Below are 18,459 nucleotides of genomic sequence, written 5' to 3'. Positions count from 1 at the left end.
TTTAAGCAACCGCTACAGAGGGCTGGTAAGGTGGGGACCTAACACCTTTAGAGCCACAATTATATAAATCCTTCACCCAACAGAAAAAAAATTAAAATGTGACTACACTTGACGACAGAATGCAGCAAATAATTGGATCACCTGGTATCTTGTGTTCAGGGTAAAGCATTTTTGCAGCTCATCCCCTCAAAACAAGAAACAAAGCCTTCCCCAGCATTTTGGGCTGAAGAAAAGGACAAAAAAAAAAAAACAACCTTCAAGTGGCTGTCTAGGCAGGAAAGCAGAATAGAGAAACCACATGTACAGCTAAGTTTCATTTAGTAAAAGGCAAAAGCATCTTTCATTGACATAGGACAAACAAATATATAATGATGATGAAAGCTGGCTGATTCATTACTATGTGAATCCAAATTTAAATCTTTGTAGCCTTTTAAAATCAATGGCATTACAGATACACGAAACCAGAACCACAAACTGGTAAATTATGCTAGTCACAGGGCACGTTGTGTATGGCTGATCTCCTCTGAAGTTACAAAACCACAGCTACTTACATCAGGGCTCAGCTTAGCAGCACTGCTTTTCCAGTGACGGCTTTAGTGTGTTAGTTAGTACAAGGAAAGTTCATTTAACAGCTCTTCTTAACTAAATATAAAAGATTATATGCTTACTGTATGCATAAAAGATATACACACTCACATGTTCACGCATTAATATTAGTTAGTTGTTAAGAGTTAATTTTTGAAACTGATTTTACAAGTCTGATAAATAATTTTGGTGGGTTTTCATTGCCTTTGTTACTTTTTGGTGCCCCAGAACATAAAAGCACACTTTTCTTCAATAGTGTAAGCTAATCAATTCAGGGAGTCACTACATACGACTGGTTTGGCTATCCAAGCATTAAAAACTCAAAAATCTTGTTACCTTTTGCCAAAATTGCTTGGAACAAAATGTGTATAAACCAACATAAGAAAGAAACAGAACTGTAATCCCAAATCTCTTCCAAATAGCATTAGTACATTTCAACATAGCTATCATTCAGCATTTTAGTTTTGACTATAATAATTCATCCCATTTAGTATGGCTTATCTTAAAGTGATGCATGAAGAGGGAAATAATTTCACATTACCCATGGAACAATCAGGTTATCCTTGGAGATGATGCATCGCTTTTGCTTGGGAACTTAGCCCTGATTAGCAAGGTAATTAAATGCAAGTTTAAAGTGAGGCACGTGAATATTCCTACTCTTTGGCAGCACTGTTCATGTGCTTCTGATTAGGGACCATGTTTGTATATCTCATTACATTTCCCTACAGCCAGCTGTGTTACACTTATAGCTCACTGAAAGCAAGCATAACATAGAAAACCGTTCCTTTGTTGCACATTAGACATTTGGAGAAAAATAGGGAAGGAACAACCAGCCAGTATTGCAGTGATGGCCTTTGTTATCTAATGTGACTTAAGGATGATTCCTGTAATCAAACATCCCCTTTTAGCATTTCTGTCTTGCTGTCAGTTACGGCTGTCCTGCCACAGATAGGATGGATGACTCTTTGATGGGAGGTGGGTACAGTCCCACTCAAAACTGAGCAGCTACTTCCCAGGTAGGGCCAAAGTGTGACTGGAGGAGAGTTGCAGGAGATGTGGGATACCTCTGGCACAGTGAGAGAAAGAAAAGGAAATGGAAGAGTCTACTGCACTCTGACACCCACTCAGGCCAACTGTATCGCTCCTGTGTTTGAATAAGGAATTGGATCTGGTGAAAAAGGGTATGATCCAGTCTCCAAACACGCTGTCAGTCCTTTGAAAGCCAGATAGATCAAGAAATAGCACCTGTCCTTTATGGACAACTTGGATGAACAATGCAGACCTTATTTTGATTCCTTTTACCTTCCATATTTAGCGACTCCACCAGACAGCAGAGTAGAGAAAATAGTAAGTTGCCAGTGATCTGAATTATTCATTCCTTTAATTATGCTCCAAAGATGTCAGAGCCTTAAAAATGGCATGTGACACACAACAGTAAAATAAATGCTAACATGGAAAGAAGGGGGCATAAAACACAGAGCTCAGAAGAAACATTAATAAACCAATCCAACATGGTTTTCTATTTCAGCTCCTCTTTAGCCAAATCTGGACTTAAAACTAACTAATCAGATTCATCATTTTTAATTTCTTCAAAACTATGCTCAAATTCTACGCATTCTTACCTTACATTACTGAAATGGAAGAAGAAATTCTCCACTGTGGTCATCTTATCATATGACATCCAAAAAAAAAACCCCACAAAACACATATGGGAAGCTAGATGAAAGAACACAGTCCTGTGTACCTGCAGTCCATTTTGTCAAGTATCTACAGCAACTGTAATTTCAGACACTTTGGAGAAAGCTGTAAGAAACCTTGGAGAAATCAGATACAGAATTTACCACTGGGTACATTTCTTCCTGACCCCCATTAACTAGAAGCTGACCAACTTTGAAGCAGGTTGGTCTTCATCTGTTCTGAGATGCCTGCACATTTTTAATTCTTACTATAACAACTGTGGTCTTATCGTAAGATGTATAAATGTCTTCTTTTGTATCCTGCCAAGTTCTTAACCTCAATGACAGTCTGGGACTGTGAGTACAACATTCAAATTAAGAATATGTGAATCTGCTTCATGTGATCAGCTTGAAGATAGCTTTAAACGCCTGCTTCTCTATTGAAAGAGGCAAAAAGTATTCAGACTCCTGTGTATCTTAAGTTATATTTCTGCCTCCACTATCTCAACAGAGCTAGCAGGACTAGTACCTCAGTGACAGATATATAACCAAGTTCCTCAATCAGAAATTAACTCTCTTTGCTGTATGCTGCTTCCTCTCCTCCCGAAATTTCAGCCAAGAGTAGAGACTGTGGTCCATAACCAAGGTCCCTTGGAGACTGCTGATCAGAAAGAGCAGTAAAGCATTGATAGATGTAGCATGCAAAGATTTGAGCTTACGCTTACATGACCTTCTCATAAACACCATTAAGTTGTTTTGGACAAGTGCCATACTTGCAGTATGCACAGGAAAATTTCCTGCAAGCAAGAGAACCATTACAAGTTCTTCCTGATAGAGTTGAACAATATTTCATTGGGGAGAAAACGGGAAGAAAAGTGAGGTCATGGTGAAAAACAAAGGTAGCAAAGCAGAGAGACTGCTGGTTTTCAGCTCAGACAGTGCTGCCAGGAAAGATTAGAAATGGCAGAAAAATACAATACAGTAAATATGAAAGAGGACACTTTTCCCCCTAGAGCTGAATCTGGATAAAAAGCTGCATGCCATGTGAAACCCCAAGTTCCTAGCCTCTGAAAAATAGAATGACAAAGTCATCTGTTATGCCTGTAAATGAAACAGGTTCATCTTAAAACAAAGAAATATACCCTACTGAAGAGAATAATGAAAAGTTTTAGCATATCTCTCACAAGGATTTCCAAGCAATAAGTTTGCCTTTTAAGACAGTAACAACATATGGCCAAATGCACGCGAGTGGACAAATAAAATAACCTTCCTGGTCTAAAAAAAGAGGTCATCATCTACAGTTTCCAAAAATTGATGGCATTTATACCATCCTCAGTTGTGAAGGACATTGGTAAAGTTTTACTTTAACAAGTAAAACTATGCTGCTTCTGACAGCAGCATAGCTACTCCAAAATTTAAGGGGGAAGGGAGAGAAGTCTCTAGTCCTCCCAGATGAATTCTGTAGCCCCTGAAAAGGTAACCTTTAAGAGGTGTTAAAAATACAATTATGTCTACATCTGTGGACAACTTGAGGGGAAAAAAAGGGGGAAAAAAAGGCAAGAGTGAGAGGTGCGAACTGCCCTTCTTCCAAGGCTGTAATGGGTCTGATGTCTAGTACACCAATTTAAAGTCGGCATGGATAACTATTTCACTGTTGATCACAATGTGCAGGAAAGCACAGCACTTACTGAGACAACACTAAGGAGATCTGTTACGATGGAGCTATGTTTACTGTATCATATAGCTGGATTTGGCTTGTCAGCATAGAGCCCCGCTCCTATTGTCACCCTTTTCAACCTTAACTAGTGCCACAGCAGTAGATTAAACCATCCTCCAGTTCTTACTAGCTGTACAGTAACTCATTTCAGAGCACTCAAAGACAATAAAATAAGAATTAAGCTTTTATCTCAGGAGGACTAGTAACAATATAGAAAAAAAACCCTGAACCCTCCTAACCCTCCTAGCATTTCTTGTGTGGGTTGAATTGTTCCTGACCTAACCTGGGCTTAGAAGGAAAAGAAAGGACATGAAAATTTTTAATCAGTGCACAGAAGAAGCCTCGCACTGGTATTTGGGCATGGTCAGATGACCGAGAGCAGCCAGGTCAGTATGTCAGCACCCCTCAGGTGAGAAGCTGCATGCTGTTAGCCCCCTACAATTCAAAACCATGTGGGTTAGCTTAACATCACCCTCAGTGGTGATTTAACAAATCCATCCGAATCTCCATTTAGCTGAGGGGCAATGACTTTTCCAAATTGCTGTCTTAATTGCCTACAGCCCTCTGGATCCTCTCTCCATAAGTGTCCTCACTGTAGGCAGAATGAGTATTTGACACCCTTAAAATCTGTATGACTGTCCTTACAGTGAGTGAGTGTGGAAAACACACATTACATTAGGTCAGAATCTAGCAGCATACACTTACCCCAAATAATTCTCTGTCCTACCTCCCCTCCTAAGTAGTTTAACACTGCCTCAATAGCTGTGAAAATCACCTTTAGCTGGACCTCAAGTAAAATAGTCAATATTGTCTCCTGTTACTAGCAGAACAATTTTAAGATGTAAAGATACAAAGCAAAATACAAATTTTCGGGCTAGGATTCTAAATTTGGTAACCAAAAGTAATCCAATGCTGTTTTATATTCATGAATTAAGTTTATTGGGTGCAGAACACTGCACTTGGAGCAAGCACTTCTTCCAATACAAGTGATGTGATTTTCCTTCCTCCTGCTGATATTATCAGACCAGTTGTTGCCAACTCTCAGGAATTTAATACAAGTTACAAGTCTTGTGATAACATATATATATATATTTTTTTTTTTTTAAACACACACATACGTAGATGGATAATTATATGAGTTTTATATTTTACTTGCTGGGGTGAAGAGAGGGAAAGATGACAAGTCTTTGTCAAAAAGACAAAGGGCCAGAGAACCATTTAAAAAAACGGACTTGAGGCACAGGGGAAAGCTCAAGATCTTCTAAGCCATTTTCGTGATTATGGGGACCTCAATTTTGAATAGCCTGGGTTGGCAAAACTAATACCATTGTTTGCATAATTTCTTGCTGTGATTTAACCATATTAGCTGTTGCCCCGCTCCATCACATCCAAGTCCTGAGAGTGCTACTTTTCCCCTTGTTCTTTTGGCTATCGTTCACAAGTTACAAGCAACCTATACCTACAGGCTAAAAATAATAAAAGGCGTATCTCAAGCTTACCCACAAACTTCTGTGGGGTGGAGCTTTTACGCTTTCCCATGTTGCTTGTCAGCTTCTCTATAACAGCAGGTCTCTCAAAAGGCACCAGAGAAATATTGTTGTCCATCACAGGCTCTTGTTCCTTACAATCTTCCATAGGAGGTACTACATAAAACCAAAAAATCGTATCAGACAAGTCTGGTCTACACTTCACAGACGACAACAAATCATTTGAGCCTTGTTGATCGCGCAACAAGTGCAATGCAAAACAAAGCAAAGTGCAAGAACACAACGGGCATCAAGACAGCATTCACCCTTGAGCAGTCAGAGCCACGCTTTTCAACTCCCTGTCTTTGGGACCATCTTATTTTGCAGAAGCCCAGCTTTAAGCATTTATTAAAGAACTCATTTTGTTCTGAATACCGAAGATCCCCAGCGTAGTGGGAAGAAAGCTAATGGTGCACGGCATTTTTGAAAACTCCCTCTGCAGATCCCATTTTCTGTTATTCTCCCTCCAATATGGTCCCATGACAACCTTAAAGGTACACTGGTAACGTTCTTCATGCATTCACTTAACATCAAGCTTATCACGTGCCATGTTTACCCATCTTATTTCCTTATCGCGCTAATCTCAATGACTAGAAAACATACAAGGTGTTAGTGATATGAGTTTCCTGGGCCTGGCTTTGCACTCCCCAAGACAAAGGCTTACAGAATGAACAATGTTTAAGGTGTGTTTCCCTTTTTCTATACATGACACCAAAAATTCACCAAACAGTATACTGAAATTATAGGATTAAAGTTATATGGAGATTTCCTCTAGAACCAGTGAAAGAAACTAACAAGTTCTTGAACTAACATTTTCCCCTTCACATGCAGACCTAACAGCTGGTAAATGCAACTCTTCTTAATCTGTCTTCTTGCTGTTTGGGACCAGCAGAGAGCATCCCTGTGCTACCTGTGCTAGGGGAACACTCATATATTGTCTTTGAAACAATAACAAGAAATTAATGACCTCTTCTGTCTCCTCATTTCACTCCTCAGTGCTTGCTGGGTTAGAAAATAAAGTGCTAGTGCAAAAAAAAGTACAGGAATTCTATGGGCTACCAACCAAGCTAGGGTCCAAACAGCACTTTAGTTTTGTCACTTGCTGACATACTGTTCGCTAAATATCTACAGAATATTGTTTTTGTTGAGCATCCTCTTACAAACACCAGAAGAGTCAGTGGTAACATGCTGAGGATTAAACTCAGAAACCCCAAGCCATTCGCAATATACGTCAAGTGTAGTTATTCCCACCACTCCGCAGCAAGGAATTTCATACATGGCCTGACTGTTCCTCATTCATCTCCAGAAGGTAGCAAGAGAAACATGAGAAGGATCATCCACTACTGTTTGTGTGCTAATAGGAAGGTCAAGGTATAATAATAAGAAAATTATGTGAGAAGAACGGATGGCAGAGAAATAGGATTTGGGATAATGTGGCAAAGAGTTCCTATTTCTAAGCTGTGAACATCCCATCACATTCTCTCTATTAGGTAAAACTTCCAGTGAAGTCACAGGTGCTCTTGCAGAGGTAGTAAAAACACACCACATCTTCTGTTAGCTCTTCCCTGCTGTTTCTGCAGCAGCCTCGCATGTCATTTCTCATTCACAGTTACCTTTTCTCCGAGACTGTGCCATAAGCGAGCACCGCCAGCCTGCTTTCCTCCCCTGGAACTCGACTGCCTTTAGGATCCTAATAGGGAATAATCACTTGCCTGTTCTTGAACATGCAGCTGTTTGCTAGCACATAATATATGAAAAATGAGGTGATAAAAGCCTTGTCTTTGCCTTCTTTCTAGTAAGGAAGAGCAAATACCAGGCAATCACAAAACAAGAATATCTGCTCAGGTGAACTTCTCAGTTCAGACATTCATAATAAGAAAACATGGCAATTTATTCATTTGATTCCATTTGTGCCTCTGCTGCTAGGGAAAGCTGAGTACTTGGAGTTTTAGAATCTCCCATATGCTATAAAATGATTTACTCTGCTGCTTTTTTATTTGTACAGGATGCTCCCCCTGAGAAACACAATGGTTTCTCATTTACAAGGCAGTCCTGCTGGCATCAGTGAAAGAGAGGAAGAAAAAGCACAAATATGAAATGAATCTAATGTTGCAACAAACTGGGATGCAGTGTTCAAGTGACCTAATTAATACCCAGTGCAGTCTGGGAGGTCTGAAATATTATAATAGATATGGCTAAATTCTTAAGGTTATGTAAACGCTCTGCTTGGGCCACAGCTCTCCGCGCTAGACCTACTCAAGTATTTACTGGGGAGATTTGTAAGAAAGGAGTGATTACATCTGCTGATTTCCACTGGGAACTGGTGTCTGACTGTCCTTTTGGCTTAACAAAAATCAGCATATGCAGATGCACACACGCTCCGTGTGAAACCCTGGATTCCTGTTCAGTGGCAATACCCGTCCTCGCTGTGATGGGATAGGTTTGTACACGAGGACCACTTCAAGGATTTCCAGCCCTTACCTGTGGGATGCACAGGACTTGTGGTGAGAACCTAAGGAGGGGCAGAGGGCTCTAAATTCCTCCTATGAAGACCTGCAGCCTTTGAAGGACTGTGTGCCCACAAAATCAATTGAAAGCCTCCTAATTACTTTCATCGCTATGTGATTAAGCCCAAAATGTAGTGACATTTGTATGTCTTATAAAGATTAATAATTGAATAATTTGACTGTTGGGCATATGTGTGCAAAATTTCCTAGATGGAATTTGAAACCTTTCTTCCACAAAAAATGAGTAGTGCTAAAAAAGACATCTGCTCTTCTCTAAGTCAGGCAAAAATTCTGCTAGGACTTCTAAAAGTAAAAGCATCACCAGTAAAAGCATTTTCTTTTCTGTATTGGATCCTGCAAGCTCTTTTTCCCACCTCAGAACTCAACTCTATAATCCAGGACACGTTTTTTTTTTGCAACAGAACTGCTCAATCACACCAATATTTGAGTTAGGATGGGAGTAAGTTACCAGAAAGCATCTTGTTATGTAGATCTCCTGGAAGACGGGAGAGATGGAAATAGGCTACTTTCCAAAACTATTTAAAGCACATGCAAACCTGGACCAAACAGGAGAGATGTCACAACTTAGAAACCCAAAGAGTTAAGCTAAAGATCACATTATCAATTCCACGTGCATTACTTTTCATTTCAGTTCCAAAATATACAGATGAAGGTCAAGCAGGCCAGCCTGCACCATTTTTTGGAGGAAAAAAAAAAGCATCAAACCAATCCCACAGAAGCAACAGTTAGCACCGATCAGCTGCTCTGTGATGGAAGCTCACATGCACACGTTTATTCTGCAATAAATGCAGTTCCTTTTGCGTTGCATTTCATTGTGCTTCATCACCTTGAGTAGTGGGAGCTACTGAAGAACAGCTGACACGTTATAACTACATTTGATACCACAACTTATTTTATCCTGTGAACTTACAGTCTCAGCTCAGGAGGGCTTTTTAATCCCAAAAAGGAAGTGTCTAGTTCATGAAACGTCCATGCCTGAGTCTGTTTCTGTTAAAGGATGTTCTTCTTCCATTATCAGGGGGCACTCCTGGACTGCCTGTGCAAATGTTCACTGACACTGCTGATGTCCTCAACTGCAGTTAACACCAAACAGGGTTTTTAAGCTCAAACTCTCCATACACAAATCTGGATGGTCTTCAGAACAAAGTCTTAATTTTCCTGAAGAGATTGGTCTCATGGTCGTAGTGCTCAAATAGGATTTTTTTTTTTTTTTAAGTTTTTGCTTCCTCGTTTAAAAGAAACCACACACACTATTAAAAAAAAAGTTCATGCTCTTCCAATGAGGAAAGAATAGGGGAAAAAACAAGGCAAAACTTACCCAGCATGTGTTTTGCTGATGAACATTTTTGTGTGCAGACAACAGACACTGGGCTAAGTCTCAGCTGGTACAAATTAGTATTACTCCACCACCCTCAGTTTCCTTTCTTAAGCTCACAATATTGCTATTTTAAAAAGTGTGTGTGCACGCACTGAGAAATGACAGGCAATATTCCCATGGACCCTAGTGTGAAGTATCCTGTGGGACTAGCATTTTAACTACATTTCAAGCAAGTATGTAAGAGGGAAGGACACAAAGCCATTGTGTGTTTTATGTGGAGCTGGCCTTTGAGCCTTTCACAGCCTATGGCTAAACTCCTTTCTCCTTCTCCTAAAAAGAGTATTCTTCTCCACTTTCAGAATTTCCCTAGACTTTTTCCTTTGTAGAGATGAAGAAGAATATATAAACCATATATAAACCACGGCTGGCATTCACCTTTTTTCCATAGTTGTTCATGCAAAGATCACATTCTTTGCCTTCAGAGACTGTCACTTGTGTCACCCCTCAACACACCGCTAGCTAGTAGACTGCAGACTAATTTCTACCCCAAGAGCCAGAGCTGCTTAGCTGAGAATTGCCGCCGACAACGTCACAGGAGCTCTCTTGCAGCAGGCAGCACGAGACTGAGCTGCTGTGCTGAGCTGGGACCGGGACCCAGCCACGAGGAGGGGCAGCTCAGCAAGCAGCCGGCACCCTGCAAAAGGATGGAGAGAGCCCCAGTGCCAGAAATTTGTACACTCCTACCCACACGCTGAAACTAAGCCTCTCTGACTGCCTCTTGCTTCCCCTTGTGGCTTTGGTCAGGTGATCTAGCCATCTGCAAGGCAAAGATAATTGAAATCAAAGTAAATATTTGCAGCGTGCCTATAATTTGACCAAGCAGAATACAATGCTTGAAAAAAAACCCCCGAACTCTCAAGGGGTTGCCCCAAGTCTATCGGAATTAATCTCTGCAAGAATAATTTAGCTGATGTTACACATGGGCTGAAATGGTTTGGACCCAGCACTGCCACCTGCACCCTTAAAGCAGAATGCTGGTAGGAACGAGCAAATCCCCAAGTTCACCCATTCTGTGCTTCATGGTGTTAAAGGTGTGAAGAGGAATCACACTGACATGCGTTCGGAGTCTGGTGTGAACGTACAGATCCAGGTAATCCAGTTCTAGGAATCGCTGCAAGTGGCTGCAGAAGGTCCTGCTCCCAGCTGGGCTCAGAGCACTCAGCAAAAACAAGATTCTTCAAAAGAATTTGGAAAGAGAGTAAGGCCAGCTTAATGCTCTTGTGATGCAAAATAAAGGAACGGTTGAAATCTCTAAAGCACACCCTCACTCAGCCTCAAGAATATCTTTTCAAAGTGTGACACACAGGAGAGGAGGAAATTAAAGCATGTTTCAGAGTCAGACTGAGACCCAACTTCAAACAAAGAGCAGAGAAATCATTTGTGTGTCATTCCCTGGTGATTTTATACTCCCCAGAGGAAGGACTTGGCCACAGACCCGTACGGTGTGGTGCTCACAACCCTCTGGCACACACAGAGCTTCCCAGGTGGGAATACAGGGACGCGAGGTGAGATTTATTACCAGTGCCCAGCCAGATCTGCGGCTCCCTGTCGCTGCCCATCCTCACTCTGCCCTCTCTAACCAGCATGATGCAAAGTGTGGATCAAACATCCCTGAAACGTTCACCAGGGGACTTTTAGGCATGTTTACCAAAGGGAGAAAGACGCACTAGTGGAATTCAAAGTGCTGTTTTAAGCTAATTTTTCTGAGAAAAGTGAACTATGTGCGTGAACGCTTCTATTTTAAGCCCAAGCAAAGGCAGTCAGGCTGTAAATAAAATAACTGTCCACATGGGGTTCACACTGGTTTAACTTCAGCTGGTGGAAAAATCAATGCAAGGTCAGCCATACCAGCTTCTCTGGGTGGACAAGGTTAGGGACTTAGCCTTCTTGTCATAGCATTAAGCAGCTTGGAAAAAGCTTTAGATTTCCTCAGAAGTACACCATCAACAATATTAATCCCATTTTGAATAAATAACTTAATGATAAACCTAGAAGTTGAGTGGAATTTGGGCAGAACCTCCATAAAGTGATCTCTGAAAGAGTCTGGCTGTCGCAACGCTGTTGATCGACTGTTATTTCCCTAAGAAAAGGCTGGCTGATACCATCACCTAGCTGGTTAATAAGACGGGCAGACCCGTGCAGAGCAAAGAGCATGTATTTTGTTGGGAATGGAGTAGGTGGCTAAACTTCTTCTATCACCTAAAGTGCTCTGTCTAACAGATGAAGCGCGCAACAGGTCCCTCCAAATAGTAGAGCCCTAAAATCAGTCTTCCCACTGACTTTTACAAGCATAAAGTAAGGCCTAAAGTAGATAATCACTACCTTCAAGGACTTTGAAGTCATCCATTACATTTTAAAGGTTGATTTTAGTCCCCAGCCTACATAAAAGGATGGTACTTACTTAATAGAGCCATATGAACATTTTGAGTATATGTACAGCATATATTTTGAATGCCTTTATAGATTTGAAATTTTCACAGAAAGGTACTCTTTAAAATATTTTGGTGATTATTTTCACCAAAAAATACCTAACATTAGAAATGTTGAACAGATTTTGTTTCAGCTTGTCTTTTTAGTTTTTTTAGAAATTACCTCTCAGAACTTTTACCTGATTTCCAAATGATGCCAGATGACTACACTCAACGATGAAAAGCAAAATGAAAAAAAAAGTTTTCTCCTTTTTCATTTACCTACTGTCTAGCTTTTTGATATTCTAAGGTATATAGTATTTTCTACTCAAAATGAAAAAAGGATGTCATTTTTATATTTCTTTCAAAGTGAGAAATTTAAAATACTTCCAGTACCAAATAAAGATAATCTTCAAAAGTTAAAAAGACGTTCAATTTCCAAAACACTAATTTTGAATGAAAAGATAATTTTTGGACAGCTACTATTATTTAGCACTACAGATATACGTATAACCCCGCAGTCAGAGATGCTATGCTCATTACCCATACCAACAGCTACAGAAATTTCTGAAAACAAATTCACAGAGTTTGACATTTCTTGCTTTCAACAATCTTTTTGGCAATCTTCAGTCTTTCTGTATATTAACACATGTAGTGTTAGTTAGCATATTAATACCAACACATGTAAATGCATACAAACATTTTTTTTTTTATATATAATTACTTTCAACACTGTTGACTTCCATGCTGCTCTGTAGGTTTTTACATCCAATTCCCCCCTCCTTTTTTTTCCTTGATGGAATATGTTATTATAAGGAATGGAAATAATGACCCCTGAATACCTCCACCATCCTTAGTTCTTAAAATTACCAGTCACCATCACAACGGGGGGGAAGGGAATTCATACATTTTATACATGCCTTAGTTTTTACAGTAACTTTGCACAGGTGACTTTGATCACTTAGAAGTCTGCATATTTGTACAACTGAAAAAGTGAAATACTGACTTCAAAGCAACAACAAAAAGCCAGCAAAAAATAGCTGTTAAATCAGAGTGAGGATTTTAGCCCAGCTTTTTTCCTCTTGCATATCCAAGTGCAAGCAATCTATAAGATGGAAGCGATGCAAAGCGCAAAGGAAGGAAGAAAAACAGATGGAAAAAAAAACCACGAGAGATGCTCCAAGTCCAAGAGACCTCAAAACGCGGTTTCCACCCACCGTGGTGACTCATGACCTGCCCGGCAGCCTCCATGCTGACGTTCTGCAGATAGTTGTGGCAGCGTTCCTTGTGCTCTTCCAGCGAACTGCGCTGCTTGTAGCTCCGGCCACAGTAGTTGCACTTGTGAGGCTTCCCCACTGCGGAAAGAACGAGAGCTTCAGGTCAAATCCATGGCAACCCACTTTTGCTATCGACATCGCATCTTCGCAACAAACCCACTCTCGAGATGGAAAGACGCCTCAGAAAGGTTACTCAAGTCCCAGGCCTTCTTCCCAGCCCCGTTTTCCCACCACACACACCTCCTCCCACCTGCCGGGTACTTGGCCCCATCAGTTTTTCACACTAACACCCGGTATCGGCAGAAGCCAAAAGAGGCGAACTCACTGGTCGCAAAGCAAACAAACAGACTGCAAGAGGGGAAAGCAAACCAAATAGCTGAATCACACCCCGGCGCTGCCCGTGTGTCACCAAGCCTCGTGGGAAAGAGACTTCTGAGATGTTTTGCCCACGGTACGAGCAGCTGCCCTCGCAAAAACGTGCTGCCCCAGTGGCCTCATTCTGCTCCAAACCAGGGGAAGCCATCGCGGGGCACAGAGGGGTTCTTTCTTTGAGACAACTTGGCCAAAATTACCAGGGGAAGGTTTAAAAAAGAACACAGAAGAGACAACAGAAAGTAACGTTGGTAACGGCCTCCGTTACACGCCAGGGCTGAGCTGTCACCAGTAATTCACAGAGACCGGATAATATTAAAAAAAGGCCGAGTACAACAAAAATTGAGCCAGATGAACGCAAGACATAACTCCAATTCTTTTGTGTGTGTGTTTCACTCAGCAGCAATATGACTAAATGGCAAATGCCTCTTAATACATGCAAAACCTGGCACCAGATCCCCATAAAGTATATCCCTTTCATAGCATGTCATTAAGTAACCACAAGAATGGCCTAACCCAAGGCCAGAAAGCTAGCCAGAAGTGTAGTTTGCCAAGCCATGCTAATAAAGGTTTTTAATATAATTCCAACTCGTAGAACACAAGTATTTATTCTCTAATAACTAAAGAGCTATTAAGTCAGCGCTGCAAGTCCAGTAAAACACCACAGGCTGAGGTTTTCAGAGCTGCCTGAGGGATGGGGAAAGTCAAACTTCTCACAGAGTTTTGCAAGTCTTCGCTAAGAACTTCAGTTGCTAGCCAAAGAAATCGAGAATATCCTCTGCTGGATACTGTACATGTTCCTACTGGGGTTTGTCCCAGTCCTGAAAGCTTTTCGCTGTCATTTACTTAATGAAACCCAAGCTGCACTGACGGCAGCCAAGAGGCACCGTCATGGAGGGCTGCCGGTCCCTTCCTCCTGCTGTGGGACATGGTGGCACGACGGGACTAACACCGGTCCCAGAACCTCCAACCCAGCCAAAAGCTGACTCCGTTACCCCTCCACGCTGCTCTCCATGGGCTTCCAACCCAAAAAGCTTGGGGGTGCTTCCCTGCTGGGATGGGAGCTGCAGGGGACACGGTGGGAGGACATCCATGACCAACAACAAGTCACACAGGCAACTTCTTGAGGTGGGGCTGAAGCCCTCAACACGGAAGACCCAGAGGCAGGGAAATTATCCCCCCCCCCCCCGGGGGAGAAAAAGCAGCTTTTAATAAGCAGCCAAACTGTGGATTTCTCTCTCTTTATCTGGAGATAAAGTTCATCCTCATGGAAGCAATGTGTCTCAGACCAAAACAGTTTTTTCATATTTTTCTCACATTGTTGCCCTAACTGGTATTGTTACTGGGAAACTCAGCTGAGGCCAAGGATGCAAGGCTCGTTATCATTCCCAGAGTAATTGCCTTTGATGTGAACAAGTTCTGGATCGAGCCTCAGCTCTTAAATGCAAACCATCTGTCTCATCCTGCAGGCACCTTCAGGATAACGTACCAGTAGTGCCCTGGAATGGGAAAACTTTCATCATCACAATTAAAATGTTTCGTCATGCATCTAGATGGCTTTAACGTCCGTCGGTCTGATGCCTTTATTAGAAGCTAGCTTAATGTCTAATCAAGAAATTTAAAGCAGTTGAAGGGATTAAGTTAACAGAGCTGAAGCAGGGCTGAATTAGCCCACCCAGTTCGGCTACACCAGGTTCTCAAACAACTTAGATAAACTGTAAGACGCAAGGGAAATGGATGATTGCTTTCAGTTATTCCAGAGGTAGCTGCTGTTAATTAAACATATGATCACTTAGCACAGAGAAACATATTCTCCTGCAAGCTTGCAGTACAAAAAAATTGATTCAATGTAAAAAAAAAAAAAAGCTGATATTCTACCTCTTCAAATTTCTGTTCCTTGCCTTGCAACCATTTCACAAACTGTTCACAGACAACAACACTGAGCTTTTCCAGTGGTATCTGGGAGAGCCAGCCACCCAAATTCCATCAAATTTCAAGGTTCATAGGAGAAGATAAAAGCTAATGATAAAGGCAAGATTTCTACATGCAATATGGGATTTGAGAACGTAACTCCCCAAGGAAAGAAATACTCCAGCACACAAGCTCCTTCCTCTGGGGAGAAGATAAGAGAATAAACAACATGTGACAAATATTAGTCATGTTGCCTAATACACAACTGGAAGTTGCTCAAACACAACAGGGAAGAGCGAAGTTTGTGCATTCCAGTTCAGTAGACTTGAATATAACTCCCTTGGGTTCACTTGCCAAGTTGGTCCCCAGGCTCCCCCGGCTCTATAGATGCAATCACACCATAGCACCGCAAGTGACACAGGGCAAAATGTGATTTATACTATAAAATTACACAAAGCGACTGCAACTTGGGCCATGGTACACTTGATCAAGACAGATCACAACAGAGTAGGTTTGGGTAGCAGTAGCTTTTGTCACCAGCTACACTCGCAATCCAGTTGGTAAGAAGCGCGGCTAGCAGTGGAAGCAATTGCGGTCTAGATTTTAGGAACCTGGTCGTTGTGACAAATGCCAAGACATTGAAATAGCTGCAAATTTCCCCTCATACTCTCATCAAAGCAGCTCATGACAAAAAATACGTTTGTGAATATGAACTTTGCCAGTGGGTGTACATTTTTCCATATTTTGTGTTACCCAACAGAAAGCTGTAAAAGCTTATTAGAGAATTCAGTTCTGGTGATCTCCTCAACAACAACAACAAGAAGTGTATTTTGTTCCACGTAACAAACCACCAAATGAAACCACATAGCTGTCAAGAGAGTCTTCAGCCTTTATCATATATTATATAGTAAGTAAATGTTAATGGACATGAGTTGCCCCCGGAACATAATGCTTATGCTACTGGGCTCAGGGGGTCCTGGTCTTTGGGCCACTGCCTTGAAGGCAAAGAGTTCCTCAAAGCCTACCAAAAACCTCCCTGAGCCCCACCGAAGGCAGCTCTTTCAACCGCCTCTTTATGGAGCCAGGCAACGTTTTGTTTGGCTTGCTTGGTACCAAGTTGCCTCCTCTAGCTCCTGACTGAGGACCCTGCTGCCTGGACATGATGTTCGGTGCTGGACATCACCGCTGCTGCCAATGGCAGTGGCACGCCGGCAAACGCAGTTCGGAAATTCCTGGTTTGGGGTAATTGTTCCTATACTACCTTTTCAGGGTAAGTAATCAGATAAAAAATTACCATCACTCATTCTCATAAAAATGACACAATACAGCGAAGGCAAACAACCCCAAAAATCTTGAGAAACCTTCGATTTGTTGTTGAACTGGGAAAGACCAGGGCACCGGGCAAAACCCAGCGGCCATATCTATGAAACAGCTGACTTAAGAATACAAAAAACACACTTCGTATTTCTTTCTTAAATGTCAGAGTTTCCATGCATTTAAGCTCAGATTCATACAGATGACAATGTGGCACAGAAAACCCACAGTGGAGTCTCAGCCTCAAGTGGAAAATATTATGACAGTCACAGTGAAAAAAGATATTTCAATTTGAAGTAGAATTTTTACCATGAAACAGGTAAACCACTCGCTGAAATTCACAGAGCAACCGAGTTTGCTTGTGAAATTAAAATGTTCGTGTGCAGAGAGGAGGGGGAAGAGGAGGAGTAGGATGCAACAGGCAAAGTGCTCATGAGTTAGGAATACTTTGAGTCCTGTGGGTGAACTTTGATAGCTGAGAAGTCTGCAAGCAGTGACAATGAGATGGTGCAATTCTCAGGTCAATATTCAAGACAGAAAGCAGACTTGGGCCTAGGGAAACTGCTTTTAAGTCATAAAAAAAGGTCAGCGAAAGAAGAAGAGCCCGTAAGGCATTTGTGCAGCTTTTTGTTCTCAAAAGAGATGGGAGCACATAGCAGAATATAAAGTAAGTCAAAGGGAAATAACAAGGCATCCCAGGTAATACCTTGCCATGAGCACACAACATGAAAAAGGCTTACGGAACAGGTTCACTAAGCTAAAACCCTGCCTTCATTAACACCAGTGACAAAACATTCACTGGTTTCAAAAGCCAGGATTAAGTACTCCCACATTCCCCTGTTTTGGGTATCACATGCTTTTCTGCAGCAGTGTGGAGCAGGATTCCTTCCTGTCCGTCTGTCCGCGTCCCGAGTCCCTGCAACAGCTCAATCACTAATAGTACCTGCTTGTGTAGGGAAATGCGTTACTACGGCTGTCTTGTGTGGGTCAGCCCAATTCAAGGGCTGTTAAAGCATCTTCTAGCCTTTACACTAAGCTTTGTATCAGCATTTTCCAACTGTTTTCTCAGAAGGAAAGCCAGTTTTCTGGACTAAGTGTCCATCTTTGCACCTGATGGAGCCCTCCTGATGGCAGCACACCCAGCGTGACTCAGGTCTATAAAATCTGAACTCCCACTCGGCCCCTAACACCTCAGGGCTGGAAAAAACCTCCATATTCCCCAAAAGAAGCTTTCTGAAGCAGCTTCAAAGAAGTTTAAATGTTCTTTGGGGCTAAGACACACAAGAGCGAGGCTGTAGAATCCACTGTCACAACCATAACCAATATTAATTCATTAATTCTCCTTTCTTCCCTATATCTGGAAGCTGCCTGGGACAGGGGAGATGCTCTGCAGATATTCACTACCTACCACAAAGCAGCCTTCAGTGGGACTCTCCATACCAAGAGCAGTTTTAACACAGCAGTAGGAAATATGATTAAGGCACTGGGTTGGGACTAGGGAGCCTAGGGTTCAATTCTTAGGCTACAAATTTTGTGACTGCAGGCAAGTTACACTGATTTCCCGTGCTTCAATTATTCATACGTATGATTAAGGCAATAATTCCCTTCTTTGCAGCATGTAAATGAATTCAGGCACTTTGCAAGATGCACAGAGGATAATTCGTTGGAGCTCATACAAGTAGGTAGACACAGGAAAATATGGCCCATATCTCTACTGAGAAATTAAAGACTTAATAATACACTGATTTTATTAGATATGGGAGTGAA

The 18,459-nt window shown here is 41.6% G+C and overlaps 1 protein-coding gene across 28 annotated transcripts in view; it reads right to left on the bottom strand.

Annotated features, from left to right (window-relative positions):
* IKZF2 (IKAROS family zinc finger 2) overlaps window positions 1-18,459 on the bottom strand; it is a 116,240-nt gene that overhangs the window by 10,428 nt on the left and 87,353 nt on the right. For 25 of the 28 annotated variants that reach the window (XM_083841560.1, XM_083841559.1, XM_083841573.1 and 22 more), the window contains 2 exons: window positions 13,036-13,173; window positions 5,478-5,621 (listed from right to left, as the gene is read on the bottom strand). In XM_083841560.1, coding sequence (XP_083697686.1) covers window positions 5,478-5,621; window positions 13,036-13,173 — 282 coding nt within the window. The remainder of the gene's footprint in view (window positions 1-5,477; window positions 5,622-13,035; window positions 13,174-18,459) is intronic. The other 3 variants (XM_083841556.1, XM_083841579.1, XM_083841578.1) reach the window with 1 other exon arrangement.

This window comes from Anser anser, assembly GCF_964211835.1.
Source record: "Anser anser genome assembly, chromosome: 6".
NCBI lineage: Eukaryota > Metazoa > Chordata > Aves > Anseriformes > Anatidae > Anser > Anser anser.
The sequence above is the reverse complement of the archived record's forward strand: the minus strand, read 5'-3'. Positions and strand labels throughout refer to the sequence as shown.